The 19439-nt window shown below is 34.7% G+C and overlaps 3 protein-coding genes across 3 annotated transcripts; 1 reads left to right on the top strand and 2 right to left on the bottom strand.

Moving 5' to 3' along the window:
- Nucleotides 1–324: 324 nt before the first annotated feature.
- LOC140818153 (myosin-17-like) lies at nt 325–15378 on the bottom strand. The gene is given in 40 exon segments (XM_073178024.1): nt 325–741; nt 1148–1230; nt 1349–1429; nt 1524–1580; nt 1674–1730; nt 1833–1932; nt 2060–2130; nt 2228–2365; nt 2998–3204; nt 3304–3459; nt 3631–3759; nt 3761–3802; nt 3954–4034; nt 4142–4192; nt 4275–4392; nt 5065–5204; nt 5853–6074; nt 6162–6260; nt 6350–6469; nt 6577–6782; nt 7177–7354; nt 7641–7701; nt 7845–7954; nt 8084–8215; nt 9294–9464; nt 9550–9676; nt 9887–9924; nt 10090–10191; nt 10282–10339; nt 10424–10525; nt 10975–11121; nt 11202–11338; nt 11440–11589; nt 11760–11919; nt 12092–12150; nt 12274–12430; nt 12550–12695; nt 12816–12959; nt 13703–13831; nt 14999–15378. Coding segments are annotated over 40 exon segments (4593 nt in total). The 5' UTR covers nt 15002–15378; the 3' UTR covers nt 325–617.
- Nucleotides 15379–15848: 470 nt separating this feature from the next.
- Nucleotides 15849–17246, bottom strand: LOC140818743 (uncharacterized). The gene has a single exon (XM_073178793.1). The coding sequence runs from the start codon at nt 17244–17246 to the stop codon at nt 15897–15899; it is 1350 nt and encodes a 449-aa protein (XP_073034894.1). The 3' UTR covers nt 15849–15896.
- Nucleotides 17247–17787: 541 nt separating this feature from the next.
- LOC140818518 (glutathione S-transferase T3-like) lies at nt 17788–19266 on the top strand. The gene is made up of 2 exons (XM_073178504.1): nt 17788–18243; nt 18329–19266. Exons 1-2 carry the CDS (start codon nt 17947–17949, stop codon nt 19025–19027), a joined length of 996 nt encoding a protein of 331 aa, XP_073034605.1. The 5' UTR covers nt 17788–17946; the 3' UTR covers nt 19028–19266.
- Nucleotides 19267–19439: the final 173 nt, after the last annotated feature.

Genomic DNA, 19439 nt, shown 5'->3' with positions numbered 1-19439 from the left:
ACCAGGGAATAAGGTACGGGGGGCAAAATCAAATGTATTTTTCTCAACTTCAAAGGAACACGAGTTTACTACGATTATTAAATTATATGCCCTGGGGAAAAAGAAGGTTACAAGGGACGAATACGTAAAAATAATAATCTTCTTTACACAATACTAGGAATGAACAAATCATGTTTTTTTTTTACATGTGCAGTGTCTTGATGACACTTAAAATTATATGCATCAAAATAATAATAAAAAAAATGCAACACCCTTGCAAACACTTTTCACACTAAAACGAATCAAATCCTAGAATCTGCAACCTCTCGATTTACACACAAAAAAAGGCACACAACAATTCAAAACCAATGCATATGCCTATACTTGCACCTCGATACAACCTAGTTCCTAGAGTCCCCTAACGACGTCCCTGACATTGAAAAGGGACGAGGAGGAAAATTTTAATTAACCCAGACAACAAACAAAGACTGTTGTCCAAGGGAATTGGGATGTAAAATATACAATGGGTGTTGACACGAACAATCGAATGTATACAAGAATGTATGCGTGTTGCTCCATTTGCGAAATCAACCATATTGGCTCTAGGACGGGAATATAACCAAATTCCAAAGCCATCATCAATCTGATCGTTGATGCAAAAATACAAAACCTGAATTTTCGCGAATTAGAGGGGGAGGTTCCACATCGGCTACGTCTACTTTTTGCATGGTTTTGGAGATATCATCAACAGAGAACGGAATACTGCAATGGTGTTTGTTTACACAAAAATTCATGATCAGGATATTAATGAGATCATGCCAAATAGAGCAATATTGTAACTTTACTGATTCTAATGGATTAATTATGAAATCGACCACACGATTAAGTTGACATCTAAAGGGAAGGGGGCGGCATTTATCAACACCAATAGGATGGGAAACCTCGTGTTTGGCCACAGCCTACAGAGAGGAGATTCAATAACTAACTCCACATTAAAGAATCACAGAGATTTCATCTTCATAAAACAGTCTTTCTTTTTAGAAAATTTTCTCGTGGAAACGAATATATTTGACATCGAAGACATTCATATGAAATAAATACAGAAAGAAAGATCAAATTCATCCCAACCGTCCTATGAATCTACAGATACATAAAATAAAAATTCTACCTTGAGTCGTCGTCCAAGAGAAAGGAACTGCTCACTGCATTGTTCGAGTCCTCTGTCATCATGACTCTCATACTTGAAATGACCTACAACAAGAGAATAAATAAAATCAAAGAATGAGAAGGCATCAATACAGTAAATTTATGCACAAAGCCGGTCAAATGGACTAGACTGAGGCAGAATCAAGTTAAAGGACTAACTTACTTCTGAAGAAACACTGTGTGTGCCATATTTGTCATCCCAGTACATTGTGCTAATCCTGTATAACTGCTGTATGCTTAGCACCTGCAAATAGGACAAGAAATATTAAATAATCAAGACGAAGTAAAACAGAATGGCTGATGAAAGATTGGAGCGGTGGGAGACTAGTTTTACTCACAGGGCAAAGTTCAGTAGTAATTTCATTCAATGTTTTCTTCGGCTTTTGGTGTATAACCTGAAACAAGAAAAATGTTTTAAAAGTAAGAAATCCATGTAAGCCAGAACACCAGGTTAACAACCAAGAAAGGAAAGTGAATCTGATTCCCACCAAAAATCCAACTGCCTGTCTGATATGCTTCAGTTCATCCCAAGCCAAGCCCACGTACTGTGTGACAAGATCCATGTCAAGGATGAGACACTGATTCGAGGTAGATAACAAGATAGAATAACTAACTTAACGATATAAAAGTAACTAATGATAGCTTACTTCCTCTGTCGCATTACAACACCATTGCTCCAATTCAGCCAACCCGGCTTTCACATACTCCCCATTACTGAATGAGCAACACTCTCGTCGCAAAAGAAGACTGCCATATTTTGAAAGAAAAGTGTAAATGCAGAGTGAAGATATTCTAGGATTCATGATGTAAACGTTCAAAATGAGAGTACAACAGAAAAATGAGGGAAATGGTTTCCCTGAGAAGATGGACTCACCTGTTGAATAGTTGAACATTGATAAATGAGAAAATTTGAGTGAAAACCTTTCGGACCAGGAAAGGGGGAACCTGTAATGCATTACAGTAACAGAAAAAGGAAAGGGTAAAGTTAAACAAAACGGAAAAAGGTGCAGATATGCCACACCATAAACAATCGCAGTCTTACATAGTTTGCTTTCATCATCTTCAAGTAACTATCTAGACTTGTCACTATTTTCTGCCAGTGGGCAATTAGTGCTTGTTGCGCAACAGCATTAGCCTGGGAACGCCCTTTAACTAAACTTGCACGAGATGTTCTGGGTGCCTAGCATGAAAAATAAAGTGTTGAAGCCAAATAAATATCAGCTCAGCAGTTTGCTCAGTTCATATTAAATTTTATACTAGTAGAAATGCATCGAATACAACACACATCACAACACAATATTTACATGATTCGGTCAAAAAAATAATATACACAACACAATATCCGAAGGGCTTAACAGTAAACTCTCATTATTCTCTTAGTTTACAGTATAAAAATCACCCCTTTATATATGTATTAATTGGGGACAATTATGGTAGGAAATTAATCATAATTACATACAATCACATCAAAAATTTATCGTGATCTCAATAATATTAAACTTGAAACTTAAAACAAACGCACAGGGTCTATCCGCCTCCCCATTCATATTATTGCATTCTGTAACACCCAAGAAAAAATAAAAAGAAAACAAAAAAAGGGCAAACTGAAAAGTGCAAGTAGTTTAACCTCGCGTCATAATCTAACTAGAACTTAGTTTTGTTAATAATAAGCACCAAAGTTCTTGCATAATTCTTCACAGATGCCAAGAAACAATGTCCAAGGTGCTGATTATCAGAAAAAAAACATTAAGGAAAATTAAGGAATCATATAGAGATCATTATAGCATGCACAACATGTAGTGTAGAGCTCACCTGGATACACAAACCAAGCAACGGGGAAATCTCTTTCTTCAGATTGTCCCTGATCATCCCATAAATCTTCTCCAGGAAAGCTGTAAGCTGCTGCTTGAACAACAAAGCAGGATACTTGGCCTCAACTTGCCGCAAATCATCAAGTCTACCAAGCATCCGACCATTCAGAAATGAAAGTCCAGCGCTCTGTGGAGATCCCCTCAATCCCTACAAGAAATTGTGCAGAGATACACAGGAATGATAAGCCATATCTTTAGCATCATGCTACTATGAGAAAGCAGCTGAAAGTTAAGAGTACATGCATACTTGTGACATCCTCCCAAAAAGGGAAGCTGATGATGACCTACGCCGCTGGGGGGTCAAGCTAGCTGCCCCACTTGCTTTGAGAGTGTGTTGAAGCAGCATCAACAATGTGGATGTGTTACATAGCCAATAGGCTAACGCATCATTGTTGTCAGTTCCCTTCAGCAAAGTTTCACAAATTAGACTTCTCAAGAAATCACATGCACAGGTAAAAGATCAGTCTTGCGGATTGTCTAATTATAAAAAACTTATTCAGAATTCATATACGATAAACATTCACAAAGTAGCAAGCAGCAATGCAAAATCAGATACTTTATTCAATTAAGTTACCTCTATTGCTGAAGCTACAGTTTGAATTATGCGGTCAAACACAGTAGTCCTCTCAACTTCAAATGACCTCCAGTGAAGAAGGCATTTGTAAATAACACAAGCTGCGACAGGTTTGCCACCAGAAAATCCCTAAATCTTGTGAGATACATTTTATCAGGAGGTCTTGGTTTTCCTGTGGAAGACAAAGGGTTATACATTCATTACATTGGCATATCTACCATAATTATCAGCATGAGATTCTTTATTTGTGGAGTTGGGGCGGTAGGGAGAGTTTGATCAAAATTACTCATCTGAAGTTTCAGTAATATTTATGAAGTACATACTTGCTGCTTGTCATTTAGTGACTTCTGGGGTTTTTCCTCAGATTCAGGCTCCTTCGAGTTTGCTGCAACAATGGCCATGTCCTGTAAAAAAGTAACATGCCACATAAGCACGACTCACCTAAAGCATAATAAATTTACAAAATGCTTCATTTAAATGTAAACATATCACAACAATGATAAATGCTTACGTGTACAGCCTTTGTTTCTCCATTAAGAACATTTCCATTCTCTGGAGTTCTCTGTAATGCCACTAAGAAAGATGAGAATGTTTCTACCAACAACTACAGTGATGAAAAAAATATCATCTCAATCTGCATTTACCTGGATGACAGACATCCTAGGTCGAGCAGATATAGATTTCCCTGTAGGTGACATAGTCAAAGCTTGTTGCCTAAGTACCTGATTTTCTGATTCAAGATTCGATAACTTCTCTTCAAGCCTGAAAACAGATTAAACAATTATAACACATTAATAAACCCCATGATTTTACAAAAAACTTTGGTGGCAGTTATTTGCTTTTACTTTGAGAGCAACGTGATTTATTTTACTTCTCTTTTAGTTATTTTGAAAGGAATCGCAGTTGATGAGTTAATTTTGTTTTACAATACTAAATCTAAATAAAATTTAACAATCACTGAAAAAATTGCTCTGTTAACACATTAAGAAATTGTTATTACAAACTCAAATCACATATAAACAAAGTGTTGGAGATTCTAAGTTCAGTATGGAACGATATTAAAAACATCTTTTTTATATATTGTTTTGAGATTGATTGATTTACTGTAATCTCTTCTTAGAAATTTAGTTTAGGGCTCTTCTTATGTAAATATGTGTTGTTGTGTGAATAATAGTTACTCTCTCTGTAGGCCTTTTTCTCATATTTTTTTCTGATCACAAAGCACGCACAGAATGTCACTATAACTGTGACTTGCTGGACTCTATCAAAATGCCCAAAGAAGAATTATCATATCGGAACAATAAAAAAGAATTAGTCCTACGGATGAGAGCCAAAAAATGTAAAGATAACCAGAGACGAGGATAAATAATGTTTTATGTGGATGGCTGAAGTAAATGAGTTGGAAATTCTAACATCTATGATATTAGAGCAAACCTCTGAACTGAATCTTGGAGCTGTTCCACTTTTCCCTCCGCTTCTCCAAGTTTTTTAGCCAAATCCATATTATTACTCGCAGCATCTGCACAAGACTTTTTAGCCTCTTCTGCAACATGTTTTTCAGACAGTAGCAAAGCCTGCACACGTCACCGAATTTGGTTAAAACAGTGATGACAGGAATCCATTTTACAGTTTGGTTTTTAATGTGAGAAGATATTGAATTTTTGTGTACTGTAAAGATGCGTGTTCCAAAATACTGTTGAGTAGCAAGGCTAAGTCAGACCAAGTTGGCATTCAAACATAAAACATACTAACACAGTACTTTCAACAAATTCAGAAATTTTTTCATTGAAAATGAAATGCAGAAAAAGTCCTGGCTAGGTAACTTAGTGTTTTGTAATAACTTGACTCTATTAATAAATTTCATAGACTGATAGAAGTGTTAAAAAAATGTTGCAAATCCCACATTAAAATTGAAGACAAATCTTGAGTTTTCCTGAAGTTCATCGAAATATTTATGGATTTGGTCAATATAAACCTGACCAGAATATATCTGTAGGGAATTGTCTTCTCATAAAGTCTTCAGTTGAGAAATACAGTACAAACGATGTTAAACATATGCCACAATGAATTGTCAGCAGAAATTGTAATGCAGTGTGATATTCAATGAAATGAGTAATAAAACACCCAGTTCTTAGCATGTAAAGCAAAGATGCCAAAAAAGATGAATTAATGTGATTCAGTGATATGTTCAAGCACTGTTCTAATAAAGAACGAGTTCCTACCTTCAGACTCTCTACCTCGGCAGCTAATGCATCAATCTTTGCCGTGTCTTGAACCATAACAGGGGTTTCTTTAATGACTGGAGGAGCTTCTTCAATTGCTTTGCGTGCAGCTTCTCGTTCTTTTATCACTTTGTCATTTGCTTCTTCTACTTGTGTTTGCATTGAGTGCAATGCCTCCTGTAACTTCGAAAGTTCTTGTGCTTTTGTTTCCTCCAATTCAGTCTGTATTGGCAAACAAAATAAGGAAGTGATGCCTGATTCAGCATGTTGGAGAAAGAGAATCACTCCAATTTAATAAAAAAGGATTACTCTCAATCGTTTCTCAAACTGCAAGCGCCATGTGAGCTCCTCCACCTTCTTTTCTAGCTTGTCTTTGGCTTCTTTCAGGGCTCCTGTTTCCCTTGCAGCCTGAATCAATATGAGAAATAGTTATGCCAAGTATAAGAATATTTTTTTTTGTGCAAGAAACAGGAATACAATTAAGGACAGTGCAGAACCATTCGAAGGCTTCGAAGCTCTTTCCTAGCTACTCGTTGCCTCCAACCGCATTGAGTAACAATAGCAGCCTTCTGCAGCCTTCTGTAATAAGCGTATTCTCTGTGACAGCGAAAGTGAGCCTGCAGGCAAGTAACAAAATCAAGGCCAATAATCAGCATCAGCTTCTTCACATTCTCCAAGTCTCCAAATCTCATCGGATTTTTTCTGAACGAAGTAAAAGTGAGACCTGAACTTTGACCGCAGCCTTAGTCTGCTTCCTAAATCTGAATTCAGTGCGGGCAGTCATCGCTCTCATGCCTGTCTGCAAAATTATAGTGGAATCCTGCAAGCTTGAGTAGGCTTTCCAGGCAATGTAACACCGGAAATTCTTCTGAATCTTCACAGCAGCATCTTCACGTCTCAATTGCTCATAGAGTTTGCATGCCGATATAGCTAACAAATATTAGAAAAAAAGTTATAATTCTGGATAACCACATGATGGAGTTAACCAATATTTAACAATTTAAACAAAGAAATTCTAGGAAGTATAGAGTAACTTCTCGAAGTTTAGTCATGTAAACAATCACATACCTGCGCACAAATATATTTACTTGTGCACATAGTTTGCACAAAGAATGGCCACTCAACATAGTATTCTCTTCATACTCATATGCAGATAAATACTGATAATTAAGATTCATATGATGCTCATCCTACACGTTCTATGTGAAATCGTGTAATTTCTGCTACTTCATAACAAAAGATATGCTAATTCTTTCACGTTATAAAGAAGCTATTATTAAATTAGTCATAAAAGCTAGTTACAGATCTCTAAATAATTAATTACCTCGCCAACACGATTGCAATTGGATGGCTGCTTGACGCAACGAAACGAACTCTTTCCGAGCTATATAAGTACGAATTTGCCTTTGAATAGTTCGGGCTGCATTTCCGAGAACCTCAGCTCTCCTTGCGTCTAACTCAGCCATTTGACCAGCTCGTAGGAAGACCTTTGTCTTGCCTAACTGAAGAAACACAATAATTTATTTTGATTATACCACATTTTGGACAAAAATAGAAAATATGAGAATGTCGATTCATGAAACTGCGAATTTAAGCATGCAATACGGACAGTACAACCACTATTGATAGTCCTGAAGGAGTCCTTTGAGTAGTAACCCATGGACTACCCAACCACTCTTACATTAAATGTGGTACGATCCTCAACCCCAATGTGGTGTGACATAGTCACACGTATTAAATAAAAGTATAGCACACACTAAATTCAACATCATATTTACGTAACCATACCTGATAGCCTTTTAATCCCATTTTGTCCAAAACCATCTTACAAGCAGTCTTGTCATCAGAACTACATCAAAAATATTGTCTTATTTGGAAATAAAAACGGAGACAAAAGTGAGGAAGGAAAGCACAAGGCAACGTGGAGAAATGAATCTCAAGTCAAAACTCAAAAGCAAAAAAATAGAAATTTAAGATGTCAAAGAGACTCACTTTCCCTCCAAAGCTTCAGGAGCGAGAACACCAAACCGGAGAAGGAACTCGTCAAATGTACGTCTGGTTGGGTAACCGGCGCAGCTGATTCTGATAGCCTCAAGAACACCCTGCATAATAACAAATGTCTCACCTCTTGCTTGAACATAGAGCGATCAAAACCAAAAAATTTAAGTCAAATCTGCTGGCTGGACCAAATTGAAATTCTCAATAGGTATTATCCTCCACAAAACACTTACACCACATCTTAATTGCTGAATGATGTTAAGATTCTCAAAAATCGCAGGCTTGAGAACACTGTTTGGCTTCACACATCTGATGTAGTGAGGTTCTGTTGAACTTAAGGTTTCCATTAAAGATTGTAGTTGTAACTGCAAGAATAAAATAAAAGTTCTCATTCACCACATCATCCGAATATTTGCACACGTACTAGCATGAGATCTGAAGATCAAACATATTCAGGATATTCTAAATAAATATTACATTTTTTCAACCCTTTACTTTTCATAAGCAAATAATTAAGATGAAAAACAAGCGTGTGTCTGGTTCTTTCATTTAGCCAACCGTGAGAACATAATAAAAGAGCAATTGATTCGTGATTTAATTTCTAAGAATGGCAATATCGGCTTAACTCGGATATCTGCAGCTCTATGGTTCGATCAGATGGCATAGAGTAAAAGAGGAGCTGCCGAACAAGGATTCATCAAATAGGTGTGTGCTTCATGAGCATGGTCCATAAGTATCAACACTATTTCATTCCAACCAAGAACCACATATCATTTTGAGTTCTTTTGTAAATGAAGAAAAGTGTTTGTAGCATTGTAGATTTTATGATTTAGATTCGTTTGTGTACATCAAATCTTAGGCAGGAATCATAAAACGAACTTCTTAAAGGAATGTAAACTAATATGAAATAATTCGATAAAAATATGTAACATGAGAACTAATATACATTGTCAAATGGCACCCTTTTGGTTCATAAACTCTCAAGGACAATGAAAATCTACATTTCAGTAGTCCTTTCATAAGTATTGCAAGCATTATAATTCGATTTTAGAAACTATGAGAATTCAACAAATTCATCTTATTGAGAAGTAAATGAAAGTTATCAGGAAAAACATCAATGGGCAACTTCTAACTCTTCTCATGGGTTTGGCTGAAGTAATTTTGGCGGGACAATTAAGAAAAATGTGATAATATAGAAGCACTGTCAACCAATCTTGAGTATTAAAAATTATAAGGCAGGACATCCATGTATCAGCATTCACAAGTATATTGACGTTATTTAGAATTAATCAATTAAGTAGAAGAAATATTTAAAATTTTATCTTAATTTCTCCCAGATGAGATATTCCTCAGGAGTCCGGTCCTCCATATGTGCTTTTAAAATTAATAAAAGGATATAAAGTAAAATAAAAAATAAGGTTTTGGATGTAGAGATTGCAGAACCTTAAAGCGTGAGCCAATCGAAGAAAATTTGGAGGACTTCGATGAATCTTCAGGAAGAGGAGGAAACAAACCAGCTACGAAGGAGCATTTTGATGCAGTTAATAAATCTTGATGTTCTGCCACCACATAATCTTTGTTCTTATCAAGAAATAAATCAGCCATGTAAGTTACCTGAAATCACAGTAGATGGTTCAACATTTTTTCAAAAGGATATCTAGTGCTCTCTTCTATACAAGAATGGACAACATGTCATTACCTCCCCTGCGTAGTGAGATATTGTAAAATTGGTTCGTGAAAGCTTTGGTTTGATGAAGCGTTTATTTTTTGTGAAGGTCTGATACAACTTCTGAGCAAATGTCTCATGAGTGGATTTAGGAAACATACTGCCATAAACAAAAATATGAACGGCAAATATGTGATGACACACACACACGACCAAACGAAAATAGTGAGCTGTGAGCGTAAGATATGCAAGTAGGGTTAATGAAAACCAAGCCATCTCTATATTTTGGAACCAAAAACTAAAACATATGAGAAGAATTAAAGTAAGAATGCCAGGAAAGTCCCTAACAAGAGAAAATATCAAGCCATACCAAGCTTCATCCAGTAGTGCAATAATTCCTCCTGGTTTCTGTAAATAAATTTGAAAAACATGTTATAAGGTCTAACCAGGAATACAACGCAGATACAAACTTAACAATCATGCGAATCCAGGGCGAGGAGTATATATTTATATTTATAATAAATAAAGGAAAAAATAAAAGCAGGCAACTTCAGCAGTCTCACAGTAACAGACCTTCTCAATTAAATCAAGAACATCTTGGTTATCAACAAACTCTATGTAGCTCCAATTTATCTCTTCTTTTTCATAGTCTTCTTGCTCCATTTTAAATACATGCTGAAACCACGAATACCAAACCTTAATTAGATGATCAGATCATCATTGAATTGATGCCAGAAGCAGGACTTTACAAGAAAGAGAAATAACCTGGTTAAAATGTTGCTGAAGTTTTTCATTGGTGAAATTTATACAGAACTGCTCAAAACTTTTGTACATAGAAAAATTGTAAGGAAGGAACCGATACAGTCACATTGTACACTGAAAATGAAAAATTCGGCAAAAAACTCACCTGTTATGCTTGAAACTTTCAAACCCATATATGTCAAGAACCCCTATTATTGCCTTTGAGTTGGGATCCTGACCAATGGAGACATTTATTTTTTCCACAATCCTGTGAACAATGCAAATTGGAGTTCAAAATGATTAGCAACTACTCATGCTCCAAATTATTCAGTAGCATGTGTCCTCAATCAGATCAAAGTAAGTACTAGTGGCATTTGATTGCATTTTCTATATTTTCAGCTCAAAAGGTTTGCAAGTAATATTTGAAATTAAATTTTAAAAGATGTTTTTGAAAGTGTATTTGGTAAGAAATTTTTACAAGTTGAAATGATATTTTGTTATTTGAAAACATGCCTAGTTTGGTAAAGTGAGCAAAATGTTTGAAAATTTTAAAAAAAAATTCTGTGTTTTTTTGGGAATGACATACAGATAATGAGAGAGTTGATTCTAAAATGGAAAATGATTTTAAAACTTGACGAAAACAAAGAACCATTTAACTTCAAGGGGGAAAATGTTTTGTTAAAAAAAGCAACAAGGACGTTGTTTTTATATTATTACCAGTCAAACAAGCGAGAATATATAGTCTTCGCCAAAGCATCCCTGCTACCCAGTGCAGCTTCAGGATCAAGCGTCCTTGTAATAACTTCCTCAGGTGTCACCATTACACGCTTAATCATTGCATCTTCCAAACTCTTGGGATCACACCTAATAAATTAAGTTATATCACAAAATGTCTCAATATCTGGATAGGAATATTGTTAAATTTAGAAACTACAAAACCCTACTTGAGCAATTCTGCAGTTGTATTAAGATGAAACCTAGACTTCTCATCCTTGATAACAGAAGAATCAATTTCCTTCCCCTTCGCAAATTCAATATTACCAAGGTGAAGAACAGCGGCAACAACCCTAAATATCGCCTCCTGAAAAATACATTAAGAATATTAGAGATTTATGTAAAAATAAATTCATAAAAACTAATCAATAAGCACATTGAAATGGCAAATTTCATGGAAACAGCAACCTGCTCTTCCTCGCTGATTCCAACTATATCCATAGCCCTTCTAGTTGCAAGGTATTCCTCAGCATCATCTACTCCATCGAGTTTAATACACTTAGACTGGTTAAGAAAATGGAATGATTCCGGGTTTCCCAGCTTATACTTCTGTCTTTCCTGCAGAAAAAGTTGAAATTATTAATAAAACTAATAAGATAGAAAGCGCTAGCTGCAAATAATGGTTATGAAAAACTTTCGTTGACGAAAGCACCTGCAATAACGTATCTATTACAAAATTTTGAAAAGCAATTAGGAAGCAAACAACTGGTGAAATACTGTTCAGATACCTCAGGTGGTGCTGCACAGAGAAGATAGAAGCAGTGGTAGTTTCTTTCAGGATCTGAAATTTGGCAAACACGAGATCGCTCCAGCAGATAAGTTCTTATAGCTGCTCCAGATATCCTTCCACTCTTGTCAAACTGGATCTCAACAAATTTACCAAAGCGACTGCATATGTGAAATACCATTGAATACATAATAGTCACAGAAACCGTAAACAATGCACATGCATTACAAATAACTTTGAACTCTCACAAATAAAATGGTCAAATCCAAATGTGATCAAACAAACATGTACCAATAAATACTTTTTATCAAAAAAGATTAAATAGGCTCTCACCTAGAGTTGTTGTTCCTGACGGTTTTGGCGTTTCCAAATGCTTCAAGAACGGGGTTTGACTGTCAGTTATCACCAAAAGAAAACCAAGGGAAGTAAAAGCTTGTGACCATTAGATTTCGTATTAGATTGTTTATTCTGAATAAAATTAATTTAACCTGTATCTATATAAACTTCAATCTTACTTCTAAAACTTGTTGTTCAACAGTTCGCCCTTCAACTCCAGACCGACCACCCAAGTGTGCCAAATATCGCATGAGCATTTTTGTTGTCTCTGTTTTACCAGCACCACTTTCTCCACTAACTAAAATGGAGTTGCTTTTACCATCATTAATCATTGCCCTGATTGGAAAAACTAAAAGGTAAATATGTATGTTCCTCAACATAACCCAACTTCTAGGCAGCTCCACCGCCACAAGGTACCAACAAAAAACTAAGTTTACAATTTCCAGCAAACTCACCGGTAAGAAACATCTGCAATTGCAAAAACGTGAGGACTAAGCTCTCCAAGTGCTGCCCCTTTGTATTGTTCCATCATGTGAGTATCATATAGATGAGGCAGTCTTTGAAAAGGATTTATTGCAATCAAAATATTTCCAGTATATGTCTGAGAAAGATGTTTTATTATAATTAAAATGTCAATGTCAGTTTATAAGAAAGGTCAGCCGACTGAATTATTAAAAAACAAACTTTCGTATGTATTGTATGAGGGACATAAAGAACTCACATAGATTTCATTAAGTTCGTATCTTGCTGCAAGGTTTTGCAGAACTCCAGGCTCGTGCAAATATGAAAGCTTAGTCATGTCATCTACACCTCCAGGAGAAGCTTCAGTATCCTTTGGAAATACTTTCGAGATATTTGTGACAATCTGCAAGTTAGAGGCCGAAAGATGTTACTGCTACCTAAAAACTTATATTTAGACCTCAACGAACAAAATTTCGGAGATAGAACTTCAACAATTCAGAAATAGGACAGAAAACTAAGATCAGGCAATTTTATTTGCAGAATGGTGACAGCGGATGAAAGCTAACAAAAGGTAGTTAAAAACATAATGACAAATCAGCGAGACGAGTAAGAACAAAAAATTAACGATTCAACAAACAGATTTACAAAGTAGCTTTGATTAAAGAAAGTGCTCTCAGAAACATTTGGTATGAATAAATGAAATCAGCAATTCACCAATACAGCAAAACTTGCAAGTAGAATTGCAAACAAATCAAGATTTAAAGAATTCACAAGTTTGAGCTTGTATCTATATTTCGGGCAAGCTCAAGTAAAGAGGGTAAGCTTGATTTTCTGCTGGCCACGTAAAATCATTTTTGGTTGACCATGCTCAAGTCAAACTTCGGAGAATAAAGATGCAGTAAGCGCTGCACTGTGAAAACATACTAATAGCTTTTTTTAATGATTAAAAATACAATGTGCATTATTGAAGCATAACGAAGAACTCATTCAAGATAGAAGTTGAGGTGATTAATTTGACTGAATACAAGACGAACTGAAATTTAATTTAATCATTAAAATATGAATGCAAAGGGACTAGGATATTACAGAATTCAACACATATATGCGGGCGAGAAAAAAATTAAGCTGGGTTATTTCATTAATCACCTTTTTGCCATTTGTAGTTTGAACATGGACATCTCGACCATCTATTTTATGTACTTCTCCGTCAATCCATGCCAAGACAGGATCTTCAACCCATACATGCGAACCAACGATTATGTTTACAGGTGATGCCTGCAAAAATATAGAGGAAAAAATCATTAGATTTGCAACAGCAGATCAACCCTCGTTTTCCCAAGAAGAACTCAAAATCACAAGCCTCTCATTCCATTTAGGATTAAAAAAAATCAGAGAAATCGACAGCCACGAGAATATTGTTTTTATCTGATAAGTTATTTGAAACATTTCTTATTCCCATTTTTAAAGACCAGTTCCTGTACTCCTATCAGACTAATATTCTATTTAAATTTCAATGTCGTGTGTAATCTGATTTAAATTTTTAAAACCAAAGCAAACTGCATCAGGCCAGAAATTATATTAGATTAAGGTGGGATCAAACTGTACAATAAAACAACAACTAATGAATCTATCGTCACCAGAGGTAGGCCAAAAAACTAATCCTTTAGTGAAAGATATTCACAAAGTTAGCAGCTTTTATAAATGCATTGGATATAGATAATCTGTGTTACTTACTAAAATAGACTGCTCAGGGACGAATAAGATATAATGGATGTTTGATTGTAACAGTTATTATGAAAGGATTTTCATTTGCCGATATCAATTCGACTTACCAGATAATTATAAAATGCCAGAATCTAATAGATCACAGACATTTAAGCCAAAAGACCTACAAAACCATGAGAACTCTAGGCACTGATGGCTGCAAAAGAATTAAAATTATAGAACATCTAATCACCCCAAACTTATGAAAGTACACTCAGCTTCTGTGCTTGAATGTGCATAAAATAAATAACCAAAGTCATCAATTCCCCAATTACATCATTTATAATATCTACCAACTAATTTCCTACCTGCATAACTAAAAATCTGTCACACATAATATATAAGCAAATTGTTCAAATTTTCCTAAAATTAAAATAAGCAAACATAAATTCTTCCAAAACGATTTTTCCATCTACATTTCAGTGCAACCTCGTTAAAAATGAGAAAAATATTGTAATAAAATGCAATGCCAAAGAATCGGAACTCAAGTAAACTCCATTTAATTCTCAATCAAAAGGATGGTCAAGTATACTATATGACGCATCCAATTTCGTACATTTTCAAATTTTAAAGGGGGAAATTGGTGAAAACAATAATCTAATCAGTCAAAGCTAAATCAAAGCAAGTCCGGAAAACGTCAAAACGGCAGCCGGAGAGTCGTTTCCAACAAAAGCATACCATGAATTGAATACGACAAGTCTCGATCTCTTCCTCTTCAGCTCATCAACACAAAAGTCAGACCGAGCTTTGACTCACGGATCGGCGCCACCTCCGAATCGCCGCCACAACCTCCCCCGGCGCAAGCAAAACACAAGCTCCTCTCTACTTCCGACGACTGATTCAACAGTTTCTCCTCCAAAATTACTACCAACTTTTTTCCTCCAATAAATTAACTCAAAAAACCAACGCTTTTTGCTGTACAAATTCGTATGCGTAATACGAAAAGTAGCGTGGAATCTGTTCCCTGCGTTGGTTTCTCTCTCTAAATTTGCTGTCTTCGCAGGAATTTCGCTGTGTTCTCTTTCTCTCTCTAAATTTTTTAATGTTTTTTGGGTTTCCTGTTGTGGAGTCCCACACTCGAACATAAGAACGAGATTAAGGCCATCTCCAACCCATTACGCTATGTTAGTGTCACACTAATTTTAAAATAGTGTAATTCTTACACCAAATATAAAATTCATCTCCAACCCATCAACTCTAAACTCTACATTAAAAAGAATATTCTCGGAATATTCTCTATTATTTTATTAACAAAAAATAATTTACTTCACAAAATATTTATAAACACAACAATTAAAATATCACTAGTATCTAAAATCATTTCTATATTAAAATTCATTATATATATTACTGAATTAAAATATTAATTAAATATTTATTTATAATTACGTTAAAATTTTTTAATATTTAATATTCATTTTCAATACTTAAACTTATTACTTGATTAAATGTAATTAACTAATCATTCAAAAAAATTACAATCACACAAGTAAATATTTTGAACATAAATTACTAACATACAACCAATATTCAAATGATCCATATAAAATAGAAATGACACACAAATATCCAACATTTAATTAACGGAATTACTATATAAATCCCATAAATGGTCGATTAGTGCATCTCGTAGTGCGAAGTGAGCCTCTCTGTCCCTTATGTTTTTATACCGAGCAAGAAATTCTTGAAATCTTATATTTTGATCCGTAATCATTTCCACATTTGGAGTTGGTGCTTCCAACGCATCTTCGATTGGTGTATCCAAGTCACGCTCATCTTCGATAATCATATTGTGCATTATAATGCATGCAGTCATTATATCTTGCAAGTGTTTTTTCTGCCAAGCACGTGCTGGAGATGCTACAATTGCAAATCGTGATTGAAGTACTCCAAATGCGCGTTCGACATCTTTCCTACATGACTCTTGTTTCATTGCAAAATATTTTTTTTTGGGACCGCGTGGATCATGAATTGTTTGCACAAGAGTTGACCATTTAGGATATATACCATCGGCTAAGTAATATCCTTGATGATACTCTTTTCCACCAATAAAGTAATTTGCTGGAGGAGCGATACCTTGCGCAAGATTTGAAAAAAGATTTGATGCCTCAAGAACGTTGATGTCATTGTTAGATCCTGGCATACCAAAAAATGCATGCCATATCCAAAGATCATAATCAGCAACCGCTTCCAAAATAATGGTCGGAGAACCACTACGACCCGCGTATTGTCCTGCCCATGCTGTTGGGCAATTTTTCCATCTCCAATGCATACAGTCCAAGCTTCCCAACATTCCAGGAAATCCACGTTTTTCACCAATATGCAGTAGTCTATCAATATCAATGGAGGTAGGTGACCTTAGGTATCGCTCTGCAAACACCTCTACAATATCCCGACAAAAACGTTGAAGGCATTGAATTGTAGTTGATTCTCCTATCTTAATATATTCATCAGCAGCATCCGCTGGTGTACCGTATGCCAACATCCGCATTGCAGCAGTAATTTTTTGATTAGTAGAGAGTCCCAGCCGACCAAGACCATCTACTCGTTGTATGAAATAACGATCATGATTCTTTACAGCCTCAACAATACGAAAAAAAAGGCCTCGTGACATTCGAAAACGTCTTCGAAACATTGCTTCATTGTATCTTGGATTATCAGCAAAATAATCGTTGAAAAGATTACGATCCGCCAATTCTCGATCACGCGGAATTACGATATGACCGGGAATCGACCCTCCATGTTTGACTTCAACTTCATGTTGCTCAGCATATGAAGCCGCTAAAATTGTGTTATTGGTTGCTAGACTCCCCAATAAATTTTCTGTTTCGTTGATGGACTCAAATTGATCTTGAACATGTGAATCAAATTCATCAGATGAGCTAGATGATGCTGAATTGAAAAAATGAAAATTTTGATAATTCATGATGTTTGTTGATAGTTGGAAATTTTGAAGTACGAGTTGGATAACTTCATATGATTCATATTATATAACAAAACCAAATCTATTCACATTATCTTTATCATCTATCCAAAAATTCTGAACCGATTTATACACCGTCGGATTAGATTTCATTTAAACCGAACCATAGGATCTTTATCATATATCCAAAATGGTTGGATTTTCAAAATCTTTATCTTGACTTCACGAGAATACACACAAATGGACATTATAGGATATTATATACAATACATGATAATAGTAATAATAATAATAATTTGTTTATATACAATACATGATAATAGTAATAATAATAACAATACACGAGAATACACACAAATTAAAAAAACATGAAAATTTGTTTCTTTACTATAGGATATTATATACAATACACACAAATGGACAAATATGTATTTATAATAATAATAATAATAATAATAATAATAATAATAATAGGATCCTTATCCTATATCCAAAAAATCCGATTCGATTTATTCACCGTTGGATTAGATTTCTTTGAGTTGGAACCATATGATCATTATCCTATATCTACAAAATCTTATCCGATTTATACTCCGTCGGATTAGATTTCATTTAAACGGAACCGTAGGATCTTTATCCTATATCCATTATCATACTCTATATAATAAATATTATACCTGTCTCTCAAAATATTTTCGTTTCAATGGCTTCGAATGCACGAACTGCTTCTTATTCATATCAAGAAGACATACACCTTTGTCATGTTTATCTTGACATTTCCCAAGATCCTATCATAGGCATAAACCAATCTCGAAATCAATTTTGGAGTCGTGTCGAGCAAAGCTACAACAGTTCCAGAGCACCCGACATGACTGAAGTTCGTAACAAAAGATCTGTGCAATCTCGTATGGGCTTAATATTGGCGGCGATTAGTAAATTAAAAGCATGCATCCAACAAGTTGAACAACTCCATCCAAGCGGTGCTTCAGATATGGATATTGTGAGTTTTGTTTTGATAGAATATCTATACTTATATTATTATCAGTTGTTTATATTATTTATCTTAACTTTAATTTTATATACAGATAATTCGTGCGAAAGAGTTAATGAAACAGGATTCTAATTTCAAGAAAGGTTTTAAGTTTGATCATGTATGGTCTATTATGAAAGATATGGAGAAATTTGCAGCTTCGTCAAATCATTCAAGGTCAACAATTCAAAGAGGTATTGAATTTTTCGACTCTCAACAATCGGACACACAAGCAACGGATTCCCCCAAATCAGCGTCCCCTGGATTATCACCATTTGAGATTAATTTAAGTGATGAAAATATTGGTGGTACTTCGTCACAGCGGCCACTTGGAGTGAAAAAAGCAAAATTAAAAAAGAAAAAAGATGAATATATGTCACAGACAATTGAATCAATGCGATTAGGACAAGAAAAAATTCTGGAAATAATCCAAACTGGAAATGCTTATCGTGAACATAACAAAGAATTACAGATAAAACGTATGCAACAAACTGAACGAAAATTGGAACAAAATGAAACAAAAATAGAACAAAATCGACAAATGTTGGATTTGACTAGGTTTCAAGAAGAAAACAAAATTTTGGTAATCGATCTCAACTCAATTCAAGATCCATCTTTGCGTGAAAATTTTAGGGCCGAACAGTCAAGAATTTTGAGTGAGAGGGAAGAAAGGAAACGTGCACGTGATAGTCTCGACTATGGAAAATATTTTGGAGACATTGGAGGATCTGGATCCAGCTTACCTCCGTTTTAAATTTAAGTGCTTGTCATCCTTATTTTATTGTATTGTGGTATGATTTTTAATAGTTTGTTGTTTATTATCTTCTTTACGTTTATGTTGTATCATTATCTTTGATTTGAAGTGTTGTCATCTTATTTTATTTTATGTTGTATTGTAATGTCAATTTTAATAATTTAGTGTTTTTTATGTTTGTTTATTTAATTTTGTATCATTTTCTTTGATTTTCAAAAAAATAGTGTTTGAAATCTTAATTTTTTTTGTACTTGTATCTTTGTATTCAATATTAATTAATTTAATTATAACTACATAATTAAGATATTCTTGGCAAATTTTATACTATTTTATTTACTACAACTAATTTATCACAAATAATTTATTAACATAATCATATTATCTTTATTAATTATGTATTAAATTAAAATAT

The sequence above is a fragment of the Primulina eburnea genome, chromosome 17 (assembly GCF_022965805.1).
Source record: "Primulina eburnea isolate SZY01 chromosome 17, ASM2296580v1, whole genome shotgun sequence".
Classification (NCBI taxonomy): Eukaryota; Viridiplantae; Streptophyta; class Magnoliopsida; order Lamiales; family Gesneriaceae; genus Primulina; species Primulina eburnea.
Note: the sequence above shows the minus strand (reverse complement) of the source record. Positions and strands in the feature narration are given on the sequence as shown.

Coding starts and splice junctions, on each gene's coding strand:
- LOC140818518 (XM_073178504.1), top strand. CDS start 17,947: ATGGCTTCGAATGCACGAACTGCTTCTTATTCATATCAAGAAGACATA. Junction 18,244..18,328: donor GTGCTTCAGATATGGATATT/GTGAGTTTTGTT, acceptor TTTTATATACAG/ATAATTCGTGCGAAAGAGTT.
- LOC140818743 (XM_073178793.1), bottom strand. CDS start 17,246: ATGAATTATCAAAATTTTCATTTTTTCAATTCAGCATCATCTAGCTCA.